Genomic DNA, 17,328 nt, shown 5'->3' with positions numbered 1-17,328 from the left:
ACGAAACTATTCTATGCAACTAATGTATCTTGTAAAATGTCCTAAAGTACAAGTAGAAGTGCTTCACCTGCCTTTGTTTCCTCGTTCCTAACTGCCAAGGATCAAAGTGTCTCGTGACAGTTTGTTAGAAACTGGAGAACGCCTGACCACAGTCAGACTGAACCCATGCAGTCCCTTTTTCTATTCGGGTACCTTTGATGGAACATAGCACTTATTTTCTTTGCTCCACTTCAGGGTTGTGATTAAATTTATTATGTATGTTTCAGCACTCCTTTTTTTCTGGAAGCTGTGAGCTTGATGCGTTCATCCATGACCAGGAGACTTTCTAGCTTGTTAGCAGTCCTCATAAACATTCCTCACACTTTGCAGTGCAGCTCTGTGGACTGTAAAGCTGTTTTATACGTCAGCCTGGATGTACTATATTGGAACTCACTTCTCTTTACTTTCACTTTAGATCACATTCCTACTAGCATCAGTCCCTCTCCCAGTCGCCCGTTCTCTCTCTGACTCTTTGTCACTCTCACCTTCTCTCTTTCAATCTCACTCACTGACACTTTTGTCTCATTCCCCCTTTATTTCAATTCCTGTTCCCTCCCTCTCTCATCCTCTTTGTCCCTCTCAGGGTCTTCATCTCTCATGTGTGCATGTCTCTGTTCTACATCCTGACTGTCTCCCGTGTACCTTTCCAGCCCTGAAGGACAGCCGGTTCCAGTTGGTCAACTTCTCAGACAATGAGCTGCGGGTGTCTCTGTCCAACGTGTCCCTCTCAGACGAAGGACGCTACGTTTGCCAGCTTTACACAGATCCACCCCAAGAAGCCTACGCTGACATCACTGTGCTGGGTATATATCACACACACACACACCATTATATACTATTCAAGTTTCCTATAAGGTATTCTATCCATGTTGAATGGTACACTTTTGGTTCCCATGTTCCACGGTCCTCCAGTCAAATGTTCAGTCATAAACCGTGGATATCAAATGTTCATTTATTTTGCTTGATTGATTTGCTTGATTGCTCTTTGATCCTGTTATATTTAGCCTGAAATAAAACAAAATGTCAACCAATTAGGCTCTCTCGGAGCTCAGCATCTTAATAAAAAGGAACAGATGCATGGAGGGATAGCAGCGAGTGTCTTAGACTGGGTGGTGGTTGGCAGCTGTGTTGACTCGTGGTGACTGTTAACTTGGCTGCTCCAATTGGTTCCCTATAGAGACTCAGCTGTGCTCCGCAGTGGTGCTTTGGTGTGAAATTACTGTCATAGAGTAGCTTTATTGTACATGCAGACATCCTGCAGGATTAAAAGGGGTTTGAGTACATATTAAAGTGAGCACTCCAGATATAGAATTGAAATCTTGCAGCAGAATATCTGGTATTTAAAAGCTCTTCAGAAAATACCCAACTGAGTTTCTCTTCAAGTGTCTCAAGTTCAGCCATTCACAGCTTAATGATTGATTCAACTGAATACATTGGGTCTGGTGCAGGACCTGTTATTGTTTGGTTGTGTAACGTCTGTGTATGGGGGGATGTGTGTGTGTGTGTGGTTTTGTATCTCTGTGTGTATACGTGTGTTTGCGCCTATGCCTTTTTGTGTCTGTGTGGGTGTGTGCGCATGTCTGTGGCCGGGTGCCAGTTCCACCAGGCCTCCCGATGATCGAGTCCAGGGAGGAGGTGGTCAGTGAGGGGAACGAGACGGAGCTCACCTGCACAGCCATGGACGGCAAGCCGGCGCCCACCATCAGATGGATGAAGGGGGAGCAGGACTTGACAGGTCAGTGGAATAACAACCTCGACCTGCTCCCTGACACTCCTCCGCCCCCAGAACGGCTCAGCCCTCCCCCTGTGAAGCCTGTCGATGTGTCTCCTACCAGCAACACACCCAGAGCGAGGCCCCTCGATGGAGGAATTCACTTAATTAGGATGCGAGACCACAGGACATGCTAGAAAGTCGACAGCGTCGCCCACCCACATGGCTGTAATCATTTGTTTCATTTCTTGGTGACACAACAGTGATACCTAAGACAGTTACAGTACAGGGAGGATAATACAGGGGGCTCTTTTGGCATCAACTGCTACCTACCCACTCAGGAAAGACTGCGGCGGTTGGGGTGCACCTCAAGCAGCCTAGAGTGTGTGTACATGTACGTGTGTGTAGGGTACTTTGTGAGTGCTGTGCAGGGCAGTGTGTGTTCTGCATATGGAGTATATTGATATGTGTATGTGCTGTGTGGTGTATGTATGCTGTACAATTTGCAATATGCAATATCGCCTCAACAACAATGAGCCGATGTACATCCAGTTACTCTCTCAGTCGGTTATCCTTCATGCAGTTAAGCCAGTTAACCAGTGCCCCTGGAGATTACTGGTTATATATGTCAATGTTAGCTAGATTCCAGCAAATTTTTGCCTTTTTATCAAAGGTGTTCATCAAAGTTGAGAGCATGCTTAAGCTGTCAATCAATTTGAGCTAGGAAATAATCAAATGATGCGCTCCCCACGTTTAGCGCCAATGTGTTATTTTCTTTAGGCCTGCAATAAATGTTTGAATGCATTTATTGACTTTTGTCTCTGCGTTGGAGTGCCTGAGGCCAGCTCCGGGCTGTTGGGGAGGGGTAGGCAGTGCTGTGTGGTACACCCCTTCACCGCCTGCCTGTCCGCGCACACACTCATCATTTATTAAACTTGTGCTTATTGTACAGCAAGAGGCAAATTTATTTCAGTCGTTTCATATTTACACAAGTGTGGATTTCTTCCTAGCTTGTTGTCAAATTATATAGGTGTTAGGATGGAGGGGATTCATTTGGCTTGTTGGGCAGCTAAAATATTTAGACAGAGGGAATCTACGCTAATGCCATCTGCGGCTCCAGTGTTGCCGAAGTGGAAGTCAATTTCAGTTTATGAGATGTTGAGTTGCGTGGGGGAGGTGGGGCAGATGGGTTGAGTGATCAGGGACAGGACACCAAGTTGAGCTGGGCTAATCTGGGCTCTCTGAGATCTGACAGACACAGGCTCAGACACGCAGTCACGTCCTCCAGCACCTCTGGACACACTGCTCTCTTCTCATGATTGCAGGAGATAAGGTATTAATTAGCTCAGAAGCACATGGTCACATAACAGCATGTGCGCTGAAAAATTATGAATAATGACTTAGAAAACAACAGCATCGAAACACCCAGAGGATGGAGAGCTTGGCCAGATGCCTGGATCCATGCTGACCGGACTTGGGGTGTCAGATGTTGAAGGAAGCACGTATATATGTTTGTGTGTGTAAACATGTGTGGGCGTACAGTATTTGTGTACCGTTGTGTCCCGGGGTTAATAACTATACATTGGGCTGTGTATGTGTGTGTGTGTGTGTGTGTGGGTGTGTGTGTGTGGTGGTCAGTGTGTGTAGGAGCATCAGAGTATTGCCCTCCCTGTACCCTGCCTGTCTCCCCTGTGACTTGCAGAGATGGAAGTGTGCTGTGGGTCAGAGAGGGCTTGTAATTATTTCCTCACTTCATTAACTGCAAGTAAACCATCACACTCAGCACTGCGCCTAACGCGCTGCCCCTGTGGCATTGTAATGTTCTCTAAATGAATGCCCCTCTGACAGCCAGAAGCCTGGCGGGCAGCAGATTACTGCAGGGTTAGCCCGCATGCCGCTCAGCCCTCGGCTGCACACACAGGCTCATCCTGGATCTGCCATAACAACCCGCATACCCTGCGCTGCTCACGTCCAGGATTGAATGCTAATATGAATATGTATTTTCGTAAGTCAGGCCCCAGCACAATGTCTCGCTAATATTTACTGTATGCGGTCCGGCATGATTATGTTATTGGATAAGACTACATAAATAACGTATGTACTCTCTGTCCGTCTTTCTGTCTGTCTCTTTCTGTCCACCTCTGTCCATCTTTCTCTGTCTGTCCATCTGTCTGTCTGTCCATCTGTCTGTCCGTCCATCTGTCTGTCTGTTCATCTGTCTGTCCATCTGTCTGTCTGTCCATCTGTCTGTCCATCTGTCTGTCCATCTGTCTGTCCACCTGTCTGTCTGTCCATCTGTCTGTCCATCTGTCTGTCTGTCCATCTGTCTGTCTGTCTGTCCATCTGTCTGTGCGCCAGGCGAGTCCGAGGTGGAAGAGACGTATAACAAGATGTTCACCGTCAGCAGTCGTGTGAGCTTTACCGTGGCCAAGGAGGACGATGGGGAGCCGGTGAGCTGCATCATAGACCACCCGGCCGTGAAGGATCTCAGAGCTCAGAGACACCTGGAAGTGATGTGTGAGTTACCCGGCCAGAAGCAAAACACACCTGGCCAGGATGTGGATTGTCACTAACTCCTCTGACAGAAGGGACCTATGAATGAGCCCCAGGAGAGCAGTCATCCTCTAATTAGACAGCGTGCTGTCTGTGGTCTTACAAACGCTGGAGAATAACTCCAATGAGATACTGTACCATCACCTCAAGGGAACAAGTACGTTATGCTCTTGTGTCAGATATGATTTGCTGTTCTTCAAACGGTGTATTGATTAAAGAAGTGAAACGAGAAGACTTACACTGTGTTGAATGCCAGAGAAAGGTTGAAGTACCCTTTTTCTGTCTAGAATACTAATTTATTCAGAAAGCTGAGTGCCTTTGTCTGACCTTTCTTGGTAAAAGACAGAAGGAGCACAAACTGGAACCGCTTGACATTTTGGCAGTCTTTGGCTAACATTGATAAAAGAAAAAAAAAATCTACTGAAGTTAGATAGACCAGGGTGCCTGTGAACCTGAGAGTCTTCTCCCATGCATGTGTCAGAAATACCCACGCTGCTTACGTAAGTAACTAGACTGAAATGCCCTGGTCTCATTCATGCTTTACTAAAGTAATGCCACAAACAATGAAGCACTGGCACCATACAGTAGCATTGTATCTCAAGAGCTCGTCTGGCTTTATTACAGTCACATCAAAACAGGAAGGAAGTTCCTTTCCAAACAGTCTTGAGTAATAATTAACAGCATCTAGCATAACTTTTAAAACTTCATTCTCTTCATTGCTTTCAGATAAACCGGAAGTCAAGATAGTTGTGGAATTTCCGGAGGGTTTAACGCGAGAGGGAGACAATCTAGAACTGTCATGCATAGCAGAGGGCAAACCACAGTGAGTATTCCTTCAGGTGCTTCATTTGGATTCCAGTTCCGCCCTATCCTTGGCTCCTACTGTCAGAAGACAGAAACATGGCGGCTTCAGCCCACCTTATATCCCCTTTCTGCCAGTCCCAGCACTCCCATAACCTTTCCATTTCTGTGTAGCATTTAAATGTTAGCAGTTGTTAGCGTGTTGTGTGTAAAGTGCATCATTAGGCCCGGACCTGCCAATGGCTGTCCTGAACAGATCTGCCAGCTCTGACCTTTAAACCCAGATTCCTGCTATTGACGGACACGCTTGACTGATGCGTCTGGTATTTGTCTGTCCCCCCCCCAGCCCTCATCAGATCAGCTGGCTGAGAGTAGACGATGATGTGCCTTCGCACGCCGTCATCACAGGCTCTGACCTCTTCATCGAAAACCTCAATAAATCCTACAACGGCACGTACCGCTGTGTGGCCGCCAACGCCGTGGGGGAGGCCTATGATGACTACATCCTCTTTGTATACGGTACGTACTGGCACCGTAAGAATCTCATTGTACGGACTCACTTTGTTAAACCGTATACATGGCAATAAATATTTTTCATCTTGAACCATGGCAACTGTCACTCAGCCATCCGACGGAAGGGTTGGACTGTGTGTTGATGTAGAACGTTACAGTAAGACATGCACATGCATGCACGACACGTGATTATAATGGAGTGCTAAAAGGAAAGGTCCTAAGAGAAAAGGTTAAGAGCTGAGCTCAGACAAACATCCATGTCTGTCTGCTAACAGGCTTCTGGGGCTCCAGTTCTGGCTACCTTGACACTGTAGTACGTGATAGATAACTCTGACTAACGTTAATCTCCAACCAGATCAAGCTGCCTTACATCTGATGTGTGTGACTGTCTATGTGACGTATATCTATGTAAGTGTGTGACTCGGATAGTGATGCCACTATGAGGGTGGCCATCATTGTGGCCTGCCAGGCGGATGATGGCATCAGTTTGCCCCTCATAGCCCATCGGATTCCAAAACAAATGACACGGCTGGTGGACAGCACTGTCCAGACTCTTCAGCCTGTCATTCCTTTACTAAAACTCTTAACTGGGGTAACTTGCGCTGTCGTCCATCAAGCGGATGTTTCTCTCTCTGTCTCTCACCTTTCTTTAATCTCTCTCTCTCCCCTTCTCTCTCTCTCCTGTCAAGGCATCAGAATGGAGTGATGATTATGATACATTTGACTACATGATCCTTGTATGAAATAATAGTGTGACTCACTGTGTCTTATAAAGTGATGAGCTATGTTGTGTTGTTGCCTGTCATGGCTATGTTACTTGAATGGACCAATTCTCTTGTGAACTGCATAATGAATTGTTTGACTGAACAGATTCATAATGTTCACTAGCGCATTAACTCTTATCTTAGCATGAACAAGGGTTACAGGCAAAAGTGTCTGCCATTTGGCACCTTGTCTACACACAACTCTATATTCCTAATACAGTGCAAGATGTTTACCACCTCCTAAATATATCTCTGGTGTTAACAGAGAAAGCTTTTGTTTTTTGCTGGGCTCTATAATGAGACACAGGAGATTAGTAAAAGGTGATAATAACAGTGTAATTATGTCTGAGATTCCTCCTGTTATTCTAAGGATTAAATGCCAGACAAAAGCAGGTTTTTCCTACTCAAGAGAATAGTTTTCCCAGCTTAATCAGGGCAGCTATATTAGCTTAATGAGTTTGTATTTATGAACACATGTACATGTAAGCTGCGCTGCCTAATGAGTGTCAGCCTAGCAGGGACATTACAAGACAGCCTTTTCCAACAAAGTTTAAATATACAACTTCCATTTGACATATTAAACCCAGTTATTTTATATGTGTTGTTAGCGTTTAGGGGTAATATGAAGACCAAGTTTCCAGTAGACCACAGTTCAATTGCGGCTTAGGATACTTCTTAACCTTCGTACTGAACACAGGACTATTATTAGAAGCCAGCCTTGATACAGTATGGAGTTTGCCTTTTAATGGTTCTTAATGATGTTGTTAATGTTGTAGGCATGTGGTTCATGAACCGTCTGCTTCTGAGGAAATCGGAGCATGATGTGGCCCACCACTGAATCAAGTTTTTCCAGCTCGTATTTGTTCCGGAGGGGCTACTGTGTGACCTTTACTCAGTGCACAACCCAAGGCTGGTGCCAAGCCAGGGTTAGAGAGGGGAAAGAGGGATGTGATAGTGGAAGTCTCTGGCCAGAAGGAGGGGCTCAGTAACTTTCTCCACAGCCTCCATGTCGGGGGTTCCTCAGTGGGCTGTGAGCACAGGGTCCTTGGCTGGTGTCAGGTGTTAGTCGGCCACAAAAGAGTCTCACCATGGTCCTGGTATAAAAGGGTGTGGGTGCTATAACTCACACATACTGGCTGTTGGCAGGGGAACAAAGCTGTCCTTTGCTCAGTGGTTTGAACTGATGTTGACTGTTTGACCTAGAGCTTGCCGACACAGCCATGAAGTCAAAGATTCAAGCAGCCATCTGGCGTGGGTAGCCACCGGAGATAGTGCTAGCTAGTACGACTGAAACACTTGTCATTGTTGATCGTTTTAATATGATAGGATGTTGTGAAGTCATACATATTGATAAACAGTATGTAAAATATATATATACAGATTTTTTATTTATTTGTTGTGAGGAATTATGTTTGGAACTTAAACAGGAATTAATTAACCCTGAGGTTGTGTCCACTTCTCTGAGTCAATAGTTTTATGGAGTTTCTTGCTCTCAGGAGTAGACTGATTTCATACAGTAAGCAAAACAATGGCATGTGAATGGGGTGTTGTGAAGCGAATCCACATAGAATCCTATAAAATAGTTAACCAGCAGAAAAGGAAGAAACAATGACAAAAAAGAGCAGAAAACCAACTTGTTCAGGTTACTGGTTGCCAGCTTTATTTAAACAGGCATAGCTGAACAATTACAGTCACATTGTTTCAATTTGTGGGTGGAATTTGTCATATCAAACTCTTCACCAATACAAATGCTTCCTGAAAATATGGCACCTCCAAATACATTCATATTTCAGCCTTCATAATGTTGAGGCCAGAGTCATCCAGCCTGGAAATTGCCTGTGGAGAATTCTTGTTTGCCAGTTTATTACATGTGCCACATCCCATTCAGGCTTCTGTGAAAACCCTCTCCTCTGAATGCCCAATTTCCTCTCCCAGAATCTGACATTTCAGCTATCAGGTCTTCGGTCACCAGGAAAGACAACTCCCAAATATTGTTAGCAAAGAATCTGTACCCAATAGCCCCCCCCCCCCCACACACACACACACACACACACACACACAACCATCACTATCACACCCCATCCCTTCTCATCCTTCCTACCCCAGCAGCGACATTATGCTGTCCTTGATGTTTTATCATTAGTTTGAAAGTGGGTGATCTCCCACTGAGGTCTTTTGATGGAGCACAGACAGTAAAGGCACGGAGACAGCCAGCCAATTTCCCCCGCTGTGTCTCCCTCCCAGCAGGGGCTTCTCTATCTCTCCTAGCGCCAGAGTCGGCCATGTTCCTGTGGTGGAGACGCTTTCAAACCTCTTAGGTTCAGTACATACCTGGCTCCTATTTTGTCATTCTCATTATTTTGTTTGCGGGTTTGTGAAAGGCCTAATCATTACTCCTTAGGCGTCTGCGGCAGGCCTGGGTCTCTGGTAGAACAGCAAGGGGGAGCGGGATGGTCTGATGTCCTGAGTTGACTTGATTACTGGAGGAAATCAAGTTATACTGTATGTCCATATCAGATTTCATTTTCTCTTAATGAAATATTCATGAAAAATGTTGGCTGCGGTGTAACAGTTCAGTCATCTCAGTTAAGTCATGTCTGTTTGGCACATCTTCTATATTTCACCGACAGGATGGCGGTGTTAGAGGTCTGACTTGGTGCCGACTTGGTGTAATTTTCCAAATTCACCCTGTTACCTTCAGGAATAGATGATGTAGAAAGCAACATCCTCTTACTAAAATACCCCCTATTATTTTCCTACTACCACACAAACTCTAACTCATTATTTGTAATTACGTAAGGAAGACTGCTTTCCTGTTCTGTCACTAACGCCACATCAGTGACCTCTGTCACTTCCTCTACTTTCTATATTTCTTATACATGTCTTTATTTTTTATTTTTCCATCTAGATTCTCCCACTTCTATCCCCACACCTACCACCATCAACCCAGACTACACCCAAGGTATTGTATCTGTCTTCACTGTCACTCTCACCCCTCTACTATGGTTGTGTGTGTGTGTGTGTGTGTGTGTGTGTGTGTGTGTGTGTGTGTGTGTGTGTGTGTGTGTGTGTGTGTGTGTGTGTGTGTGTGTGTGTGTGTGTGTGTGTGTGCGTGCGTGTGTGTGACAGAGTGTGCCTTTGTCTGTATGTATGCACAGTCGAGCAGTACAATGAGAGAGAGATTCGGTGAGGATTGGCAAGAAAAAATCCAGAGAGAAAGAGCAAAGGAGAGAGTGAGAGAGAGAGAGAGGTAAAGAGAAGGAGTGAAAGGCCGAGAGAGGCTGCAGGCGGCCAGTTTAAATCAGATAGTCATGCTGATCGGTGCCATCCTGCATGGACAGCGCTGCACTGTCACTGACACCTGTCACACCTCTCCCCTGCCACATGTTTGATCGGGGGAAACGGAAGCGACTTTTGGATGCCCTGCTATCTTATCAGCATCTCCAGCTATATCTCCTACCTATCTGTGCCGACCATACAATGCCCTTTACATCTTTCCACCAATGACAGTCACCTCACGTCTGTGTGGGGCTCCAAACATCAATAACAACTATTTTCTCTGAACCGTACTGTATGAGAAGGATGGAAATCGGTTTGTATACAAAAGAAGCTGCAGGATCCTGTTCTTGAGAAAAGTTCTTATCTACATTGTGTCTTGATAAATGTTTCATTCTTTAGAAAGAAGAATGTTACATTTTATAATAACCATCCTTCAAACTGTTTTGTAAACAAGTCCAGTATAAGAGTCAGATTTACATAGTGATATACTATACTACCAACTATGAACTGCTAGTGCTACTAGTCTAAGCTGAGGCTTGTCACCTAGAGAAATTATCCTCAAACAAAGAGTATAATTTAAACTTTTTCATCATAGATGAAATAGTAAATGTTAATAAATATTTAATACAAATTTTTATTCAAAATTGTTACCAGGCTGCAGTGTTAGTATTTTTCAGATATATACACATACATAAAAAAATAAGAATTCTGAGAAGGTGGTTTAGAAAAACTGAAATTTGTGTCCCAATTTGACCATTATGATGTCCCAGTTTTTACTTTCTTCAAGTGCTCACACAGAAAGACCAAACGTTACGGCTGCCAAATGCAAGCATCACAGAGAAAGTGGTTGGCCCACTTAGGAGATAATATATTTCTGATGAGCTGGCAATGAAAGAAATAGATAGGAAATAGAAGGGTTGGTGCTTTAAACATCTCTTGAAGCCTAATGTTGGGCAGGAGCTCTTGGCTGTTCAGGGAGGTGACATTTACAGTAATTGTGACAGAATGTGGCATTTATACAGCATAAAAGCAATCTAAATAGACTTGCCCAGTTCACCAGTAGCAGCACTGACAGATGTACTAATCATTTGTTCTCTGGTTCTTCATTTGGGAATACTGTTTGCCAGCTAAATTTAATCCTCCTAATTTATTTGTGCATCTGTATGACTACTGCACTGTGCAAGCAGGCTGGTCTCATAGAAACCTGGTGTAATCTTATCTAGCTCCTTCTCTAAAGAAGCTTTACAGATTTGGCTTTGATCTTCTGTGTAGGTCAGAGAGCCCTGGTGGCCAGGGAACATATTTGGGGCCACTACAGTTTACGTACCTGAGACAGGCCAGCCCAGGACATCCTCAGGGAGAAGGACTGAGGGGTACAGTAGAGGCTCTTTGATATATCCCAATAGAGAACTAATCAGAACCCTTTCATGCCCCTGATAGAGAGCTGCAGTGGCCATTTTGTGTGCGTGAGTGGACGGAATAGGGACCAGGAGAGTGTCATCAGCTGCACAATCAGAACTACAAAGCGGGTGGCGGGAACATGAAGCAGCTCCAGCCGTCGTTTTAGGTTATTTTAGGTCGGTTATTTTGAATATTGGACCCCCAGGATGACAGTGTCCTCTTTCAAAGAACTTCCTGGATCAATGACTGGTTTGTGTGTGGACTGATGAAGATTGCACTCACATTTCCCTGTGGACAGTCTTCTGTATACTGATAAAGTAATGATCAAATTAGCAATAGGATCTTTGGATCTTTTCACTGACTCAGCTACTTGTATCACATTCAGATACAATTAGAACAACAATTCCCCTTTTTATAGATTACATTTTCTTTTGAAGACTATGGCTTATCTAATAATTTTCTCCCATAGTGCCTCCCAGTGCAATCCTGAGGTCTTTTCGAGGGCTATTATCCCAATGAAGGAGTCCGCATGGCTCTCGGCCTGCCATCATCATCCACACGAGCAGGAGGCTCTCCATGCGGTCCTCTCACATCCCTCTCAGATGTGAAGGGAAATATTCGATGGGATTTCCGAACCTGTTGTTAACACATTGCCTTCTATTTGTGTGGCTCATCGTTAATGTAGAACGCAGCTTTTCATTTCCACAGTGTTGTGTTTTCACACCCTTCTACTATTTTTCCCTTTTTTCATGAGTGCTTTATATTTTTTCTCGCTTGGTGTAGCCTAGCAACAGGGCTTAAGGCAGTGGTTCAAGGCCTATATGGTTTTGTGTTAGAGGACAAAATGCCACAGTAAAGCAAAAAAAAATATATATATATGAGTTAGGCTTTTACATCTTTACTACCCAGCTACCCAAAAACGATTATTGTTGTTGTTGTAGATGAGGAAGCAGATAGGAAGAAACAAACTGCTTCTGTCAGAGTTCACACTGTCAAGCTTTTCTATTTTCCACATAAAAGATGTAAATCTAGCATTACACTATCAAGAGATGTGATTCACTCTTCATCTATCAAAAACATTTATTTCATGTGTTTAACAACTCTGACCTTGATTCAGTACCTTCCTCCAGGCTTCATAATGTACCAACAATAACTTGGCGCAAAGTTATTATACAATGCACGATGAGGTAGTACTGTAGAGGTTTAAAATCATCTGTATTGAGCATTCAAAAAATATTCACATGTTTTCCAGAAACAAGGTTATGAACATATTGTAGGCTGACAGAGTCTGAGAAGGGTTCACACATTTAACACTGATGTTTCACTGTTGCAGAGATGGCAAGTAACAAAGTACAAATACTGTACTTTGTTAATGTACTGTAGTTGATTTTTCTGGTATCAGTACTTTACTTCTCTATTTATTTTTCTGACTACTTTTCACTTTCACTACTTCAATGTTTTACACAAATATCTGTACTTTCTACTTCTTACATTTTCAAGCCAGGCATTTTAGTTTTAATCTGACACACTAAAACAGGTAGTAGTAATGGTTACTTTTTACTTAAGTATATTTTGGAGCCCATACTTCTTTACTTTAATTTGAATGAAAAAGTGTAGTCAGTAATTCAAGTCTTTTTAAACATGAGTATCTGTACTTTTACGTAAGTGAAGGATGTGTGTACTTTTGCCATCTCTGCCACTAAGTGTTGACAAAGTGCCAAGTGCTAATATTCACTGTATCACACTTTAGGGAATCTGACAGATTTGATGCAAGCACTTAATACTGTAGCATTTGAGAACATAAACATGCCTTAATTTAGCAATGTTACAGTCCAAAGAACTTCTGTTCACATTAAGATGAAACATATATGTTTTCAAGGACAGGATAAACAACAACAACAACATCATTATTTACTGTTTAATTAGTCCCGGGAGAGTAGAATAATTTCTCACTAAAGAGAATTGAGAATCAACATAGCTATTTTCCATGGTCTCATCCTAGTCTGTTGTCTACATGTGTGGTGTACATACCTACTGCTCCAGTATCCATGTTGAGAGCAGAAGGAAGTGTTCTTTTTCCATTTGCTCTCCCGCCTTTGCTTTTTGCCTTGACCTCAGACAGAATAACACGTTAGAAGAAGAAGGGTTTGCACAGTTTTCCTTCACTTCCACACTGCTCTTTTGTGCGTGGAGAATTTTAAAAGATTTCATAAAAAACAGCACGGCTAAAGTTCACGAACAACTCTCCATTCACCGTTTTTTTATTTGTCGTTTTTTCCACTCTTACAACACTATCACTTCTATCAAATGTCAGGCTTGAGTTGTTTGTCTTCACATTTTTGTTCAGTTGGATATGGAACTTGATATTGCTATTGTAGGCTAGATAACAGTAGCATTGGGGTCGGGACGTGGACAATACAATTCCTTCTGCTGTATTTTCTTCAGCCGGGTAAAAGATGCTAAGATGACCCGTTTTTTTGGTACAATAAGAAAAAAAGAAAAAAAGAAATGCTAGAATGTATTCCATGTATCACATTTCTAAAACAAACATTGAATAGAAAACTGACCCCAAATGTATCGTACTGTAGATGAATTACTATTGACAATTTTAGGAAATGAACTGGGCCTGCCATGTAATATCAGCCTGGACTTAAGTTATTTTACGATTATATAGATTGTGGTTTTACTCCGTCTATGCAGGAGAGTCATTCCTGTGATTACAGCCATGTAATTACATCCGTAAATCAGACAGTGTTTGTATGTGCCCTCACCACAGTTTGTTCCAGTATGACTAATGAAATGTAAAGAGATCGATATTCGATGTAATCAGACACTAGACAGACACACGCAGTCAGTCAGGAAGCCTGTCGAGCTTCACTGTCAGTGACCCGCAGTGTAATTCATAATTCCAGTGCATAAAGAATGTGGCCCTGCCGTCCAGTGGAAAAGACTCCAATGCTGCACCGACATGGACATCAGCAACAAATCCAGTTTATTTGCCCATAAATTCCTGTCGAGGTGCACTTCCTGTCCCAGCCGAGGTGGAAGGGGGGTCAGTGGTCCCCAAGCAACAAGCGGGACCTCATAGAAAGAGACACTGGACTGCACATTCATCATTGAATAAAATCTAAAGCTATATTTTATACTGTACACTGGTGGAAGCCATGTGGGATGAATGATATTCCTTATCTAAGAGGCTGATATTTTGATTGATCGCAAGCAAAGAAACATGAAAAGGAAATTATGTAACATGCCATTTGCCAACCTCTTGCCCTCTTAAAGGTGCCTTATGCCCTTTGGATATTATGACCTCATGCTGATATTCTTTGATTCTTTTTAAAAACCCTCAATACAGGCACACACATGTGTTGAAATAAACTATTCCCTCAGAGCGCTGGAATGGCAGCCTCCCTCCTCACTGGTTCCTGGAGTTGTCAAATGGAAAACAGCGGGGGTGATGTGAAGGTAGCCAAGGCTGGGTGAAGTGATGGGTGTAGGGGGTGGGGGGGGGGGGAGTGTGGTAACAGTGGAGGTAACAGTGGAGGGTGTTAAGAATAGGGGAGGGGGTGAGGTAATGATGGGGGGGAGGTGGTGAGGGGAAGTTTGGAGAAGCGGGAATGAGGTGAGGACAGAGGAGGCAGGGTGATGTAACAGCGGAGAGCGGTAATGGCGGAGGAGAGGGGGAGGGGGGCAAAGTAATGAGGGGGTTGAGGGAGGCGGTGTGACAGGCCCCCTCTGCACAGTGCATTTAGCAGTTTTATGTTCATCACCGTGGAGCGTGGCTCACCTCCCTTCTCCCTCTGCTGCGTTCTCCCACACAGGCGTGGTAAGAGACAGACTGTGCCTGAGACGCAGCAGCCGGCAGCAGAGAGACATGGCTCAAGCCCACTGTATGGGCTGTATGGGCCCTGGCATAGCTGTCCTTGTTCAACGCACAGTAAAGTAGATCTGGAAACTCAATCACGAGTTTGACTGCATCATCTACAGTGTACAATACTAGTGCTACTGTAGTAGGCACACGTTTTAAATAATATAGCAAAGTAGCAGCTGTCAAATTACTATTATTAATTCATGGAGGTGTCAGAAGCAATTTACATTATTATCGATGTTCTCACACCGTTACAGGATTCTATTCTAGTATAATTTTTTTAGTTTACTGTATGATACTCTGGGGTACAGTATCCCTCAGAATCCTTCCCGGTATTCCATCATTTCCCACGGAACACAGATCCCCTCACTTAAAACTCTAAGAGAAATTGAAAAATGAAAAGTCTTTGAATTGTGTCTTGCTCCCTTATGGGACACAGTAAATCTGGATAAGTGGTGGAAGACTTTGCCATTTCTGACTTGTGAGCAGGGTGTATTTCACAGTGAGGGGACATGTAGCTTAGATTGATCCCCGGGATTCTGTCTATGCCTGATGATTGAGTTCCATAACTTCCAGCTACCGCTTCTTAAATCTGAGTAGATTTTACACTTCTCTGAACTTTCTCTGTTTAAACGGTGGAACTGGTCTAGTATATCATTGTAATGTACATTGGGCTGGAACTGTGTGACATTTAGCAAAGCCACTTTTTTGACAGACTGCATTCTATTTTTATGCATTTAGAACTTCAACATGCAGGAGTGTGACTGTGTGGGAGTTTGGTCATATATTTCAGTGGAATTGTAACAGGGAAAAAAAACACATTTGCACGCAATTCCTTTGTGTAAATTCCATGTAATTAAACATACAGTGAGTGTTGTTGTTGTGAGTCACATACTGTATACCACTGTATAGAATCTGAACCCTCTGACTACTGACTTACAGTTTGAGTAGAACCTTCTCTACTATCAACTATTTATAACGACAATGCTTTGCAGTTATGTCAGACAAATGTACAAACAGTGTACAGGAGGCAACTGGATGGAAGACTAACTGTGATTCTTTGGATGAATGTGTAAATAGCTGTCTGTGTCTCCAGACTCTAGAGCAGGCGAGGGGACACAACAGAAACTGGACCATGCTGTCATTGGAGGGGTGGTTGCCGTGGTGATGTTTGCCATCCTCTGTGCACTCATTGTCTTGGGACGATACTTTGCCAGACACAAAGGTAAAAGCTTGGTTCAGACTGTCAGTGGTTCAATACACCAGCGTTACAACCACAATTCGATAATAGCACATTCATGGATAAAACAAAGTACAACAATAACCCGTATGTACACCTGTTCCTTGCCGCCTGACTGGAATTTTCAGTGGCTCCAAATCCATGTGTAATGTTGTGATTTGTATATATTTTATATTTTATTGTATATTTTATTTAAATTCTAAATCCACTTAGTATTGCTATTTTATGTACCCTTAGTATAGTTAGACCTCATATTATTTTATTTTTTAAAGATTCCTATATGTTTAATGTATGCACCTTCCTGCCAAATCAAATTCCTTGTCTGTGCAAACTTTCATGGCGATTAAAACCCATTCTGATTCTGATTTGAATGCAGGCACCTACTTCACGCACGAAGCCAAAGGCGCTGATGACGCGGCGGACGCCGACACGGCCATCATCAACGCTGAGGGGGGCCACAACAACACAGACGAGAAGAAGGAGTACTACATCTAAACTGAACAGGCCGGGGGGGGGCGGGAGGTCCTGTAGGAGCACTATATTTAACTGAGTAGGCCTGAGGGTGTGTGTGGAGGGGGGGAGGCGGGGGGATCACGGGGGGGGGGATAAAAGCATGTGGCGTTTGCGAGGAAGAGGTAGAGACTAAAGGGAGAGAGAAAAAAGCAGAAGAAGAGTGGAGGTCTTGAGGAGGCAGAATTGGAGGGTCTTGCCGGGGTCTCCTGCCCCTCCCCTCCCAAACCACGGGGGCCTGTTCTGTACAGTTCAGTTATTTTACAGACAATTTTGTGCCTTGTTAAAACATTTTTTCCTTTATGTTTGTTTTCTTATCCCCTAAGCATATCATCTGTGTCCAAGTCCTCCAGCATATCCCTTCTCTGAAGATGGCTTTTGGAGAACACTGAATGACAGTGGTATTTGTCTTTGGTGTCCTGTAGCTCATAGCTTGTGCTCCAGGTTCTCAGAAGTGGACGTGTCTCTCTCTCTCTACATGCTCTGTGCTACAGTAGCATAGTGTGTCATGTAAACACAGGCTGCATTATTGTGAAAGGTTTACAGTATGTCTTGTTGAATATATCTCCTGATTCTAGCCCACATACTAGAACTACACTTTGTGCTTGTGTTGTTGATCTAAATTGCTTTCATACAGTACCCATCAATA

The 17,328-nt window shown here is 43.6% G+C and overlaps 1 protein-coding gene across 2 annotated transcripts in view; it reads left to right on the top strand.

The window, feature by feature from the left end:
* The window catches only part of cadm1b (cell adhesion molecule 1b), a 74,831-nt gene extending 58,155 nt beyond the window's left edge, over nt 1-16,676 (top strand). The window contains exons 4-11 of one of the 2 annotated variants that reach the window (XM_062472834.1): nt 690-842; nt 1,637-1,774; nt 4,109-4,267; nt 5,030-5,126; nt 5,451-5,623; nt 9,290-9,343; nt 16,026-16,154; nt 16,546-16,676. In XM_062472834.1, the coding sequence (XP_062328818.1) occupies nt 690-842; nt 1,637-1,774; nt 4,109-4,267; nt 5,030-5,126; nt 5,451-5,623; nt 9,290-9,343; nt 16,026-16,154; nt 16,546-16,664 (1,022 nt within the window). In that variant the 3' untranslated portion in view covers nt 16,665-16,676. The remainder of the gene's footprint in view (nt 1-689; nt 843-1,636; nt 1,775-4,108; nt 4,268-5,029; nt 5,127-5,450; nt 5,624-9,289; nt 9,344-16,025; nt 16,155-16,545) is intronic. The other variant, XM_062472835.1, reaches the window with a different exon arrangement.
* Nucleotides 16,677-17,328: the final 652 nt, after the last annotated feature.

The sequence above is a fragment of the Osmerus eperlanus genome, chromosome 11, assembly GCF_963692335.1.
Source record: "Osmerus eperlanus chromosome 11, fOsmEpe2.1, whole genome shotgun sequence".
In the NCBI taxonomy this organism is placed as follows: Eukaryota; Metazoa; Chordata; class Actinopteri; order Osmeriformes; family Osmeridae; genus Osmerus; species Osmerus eperlanus.
This window is presented reverse-complemented; position numbering and strand designations above follow the sequence as displayed.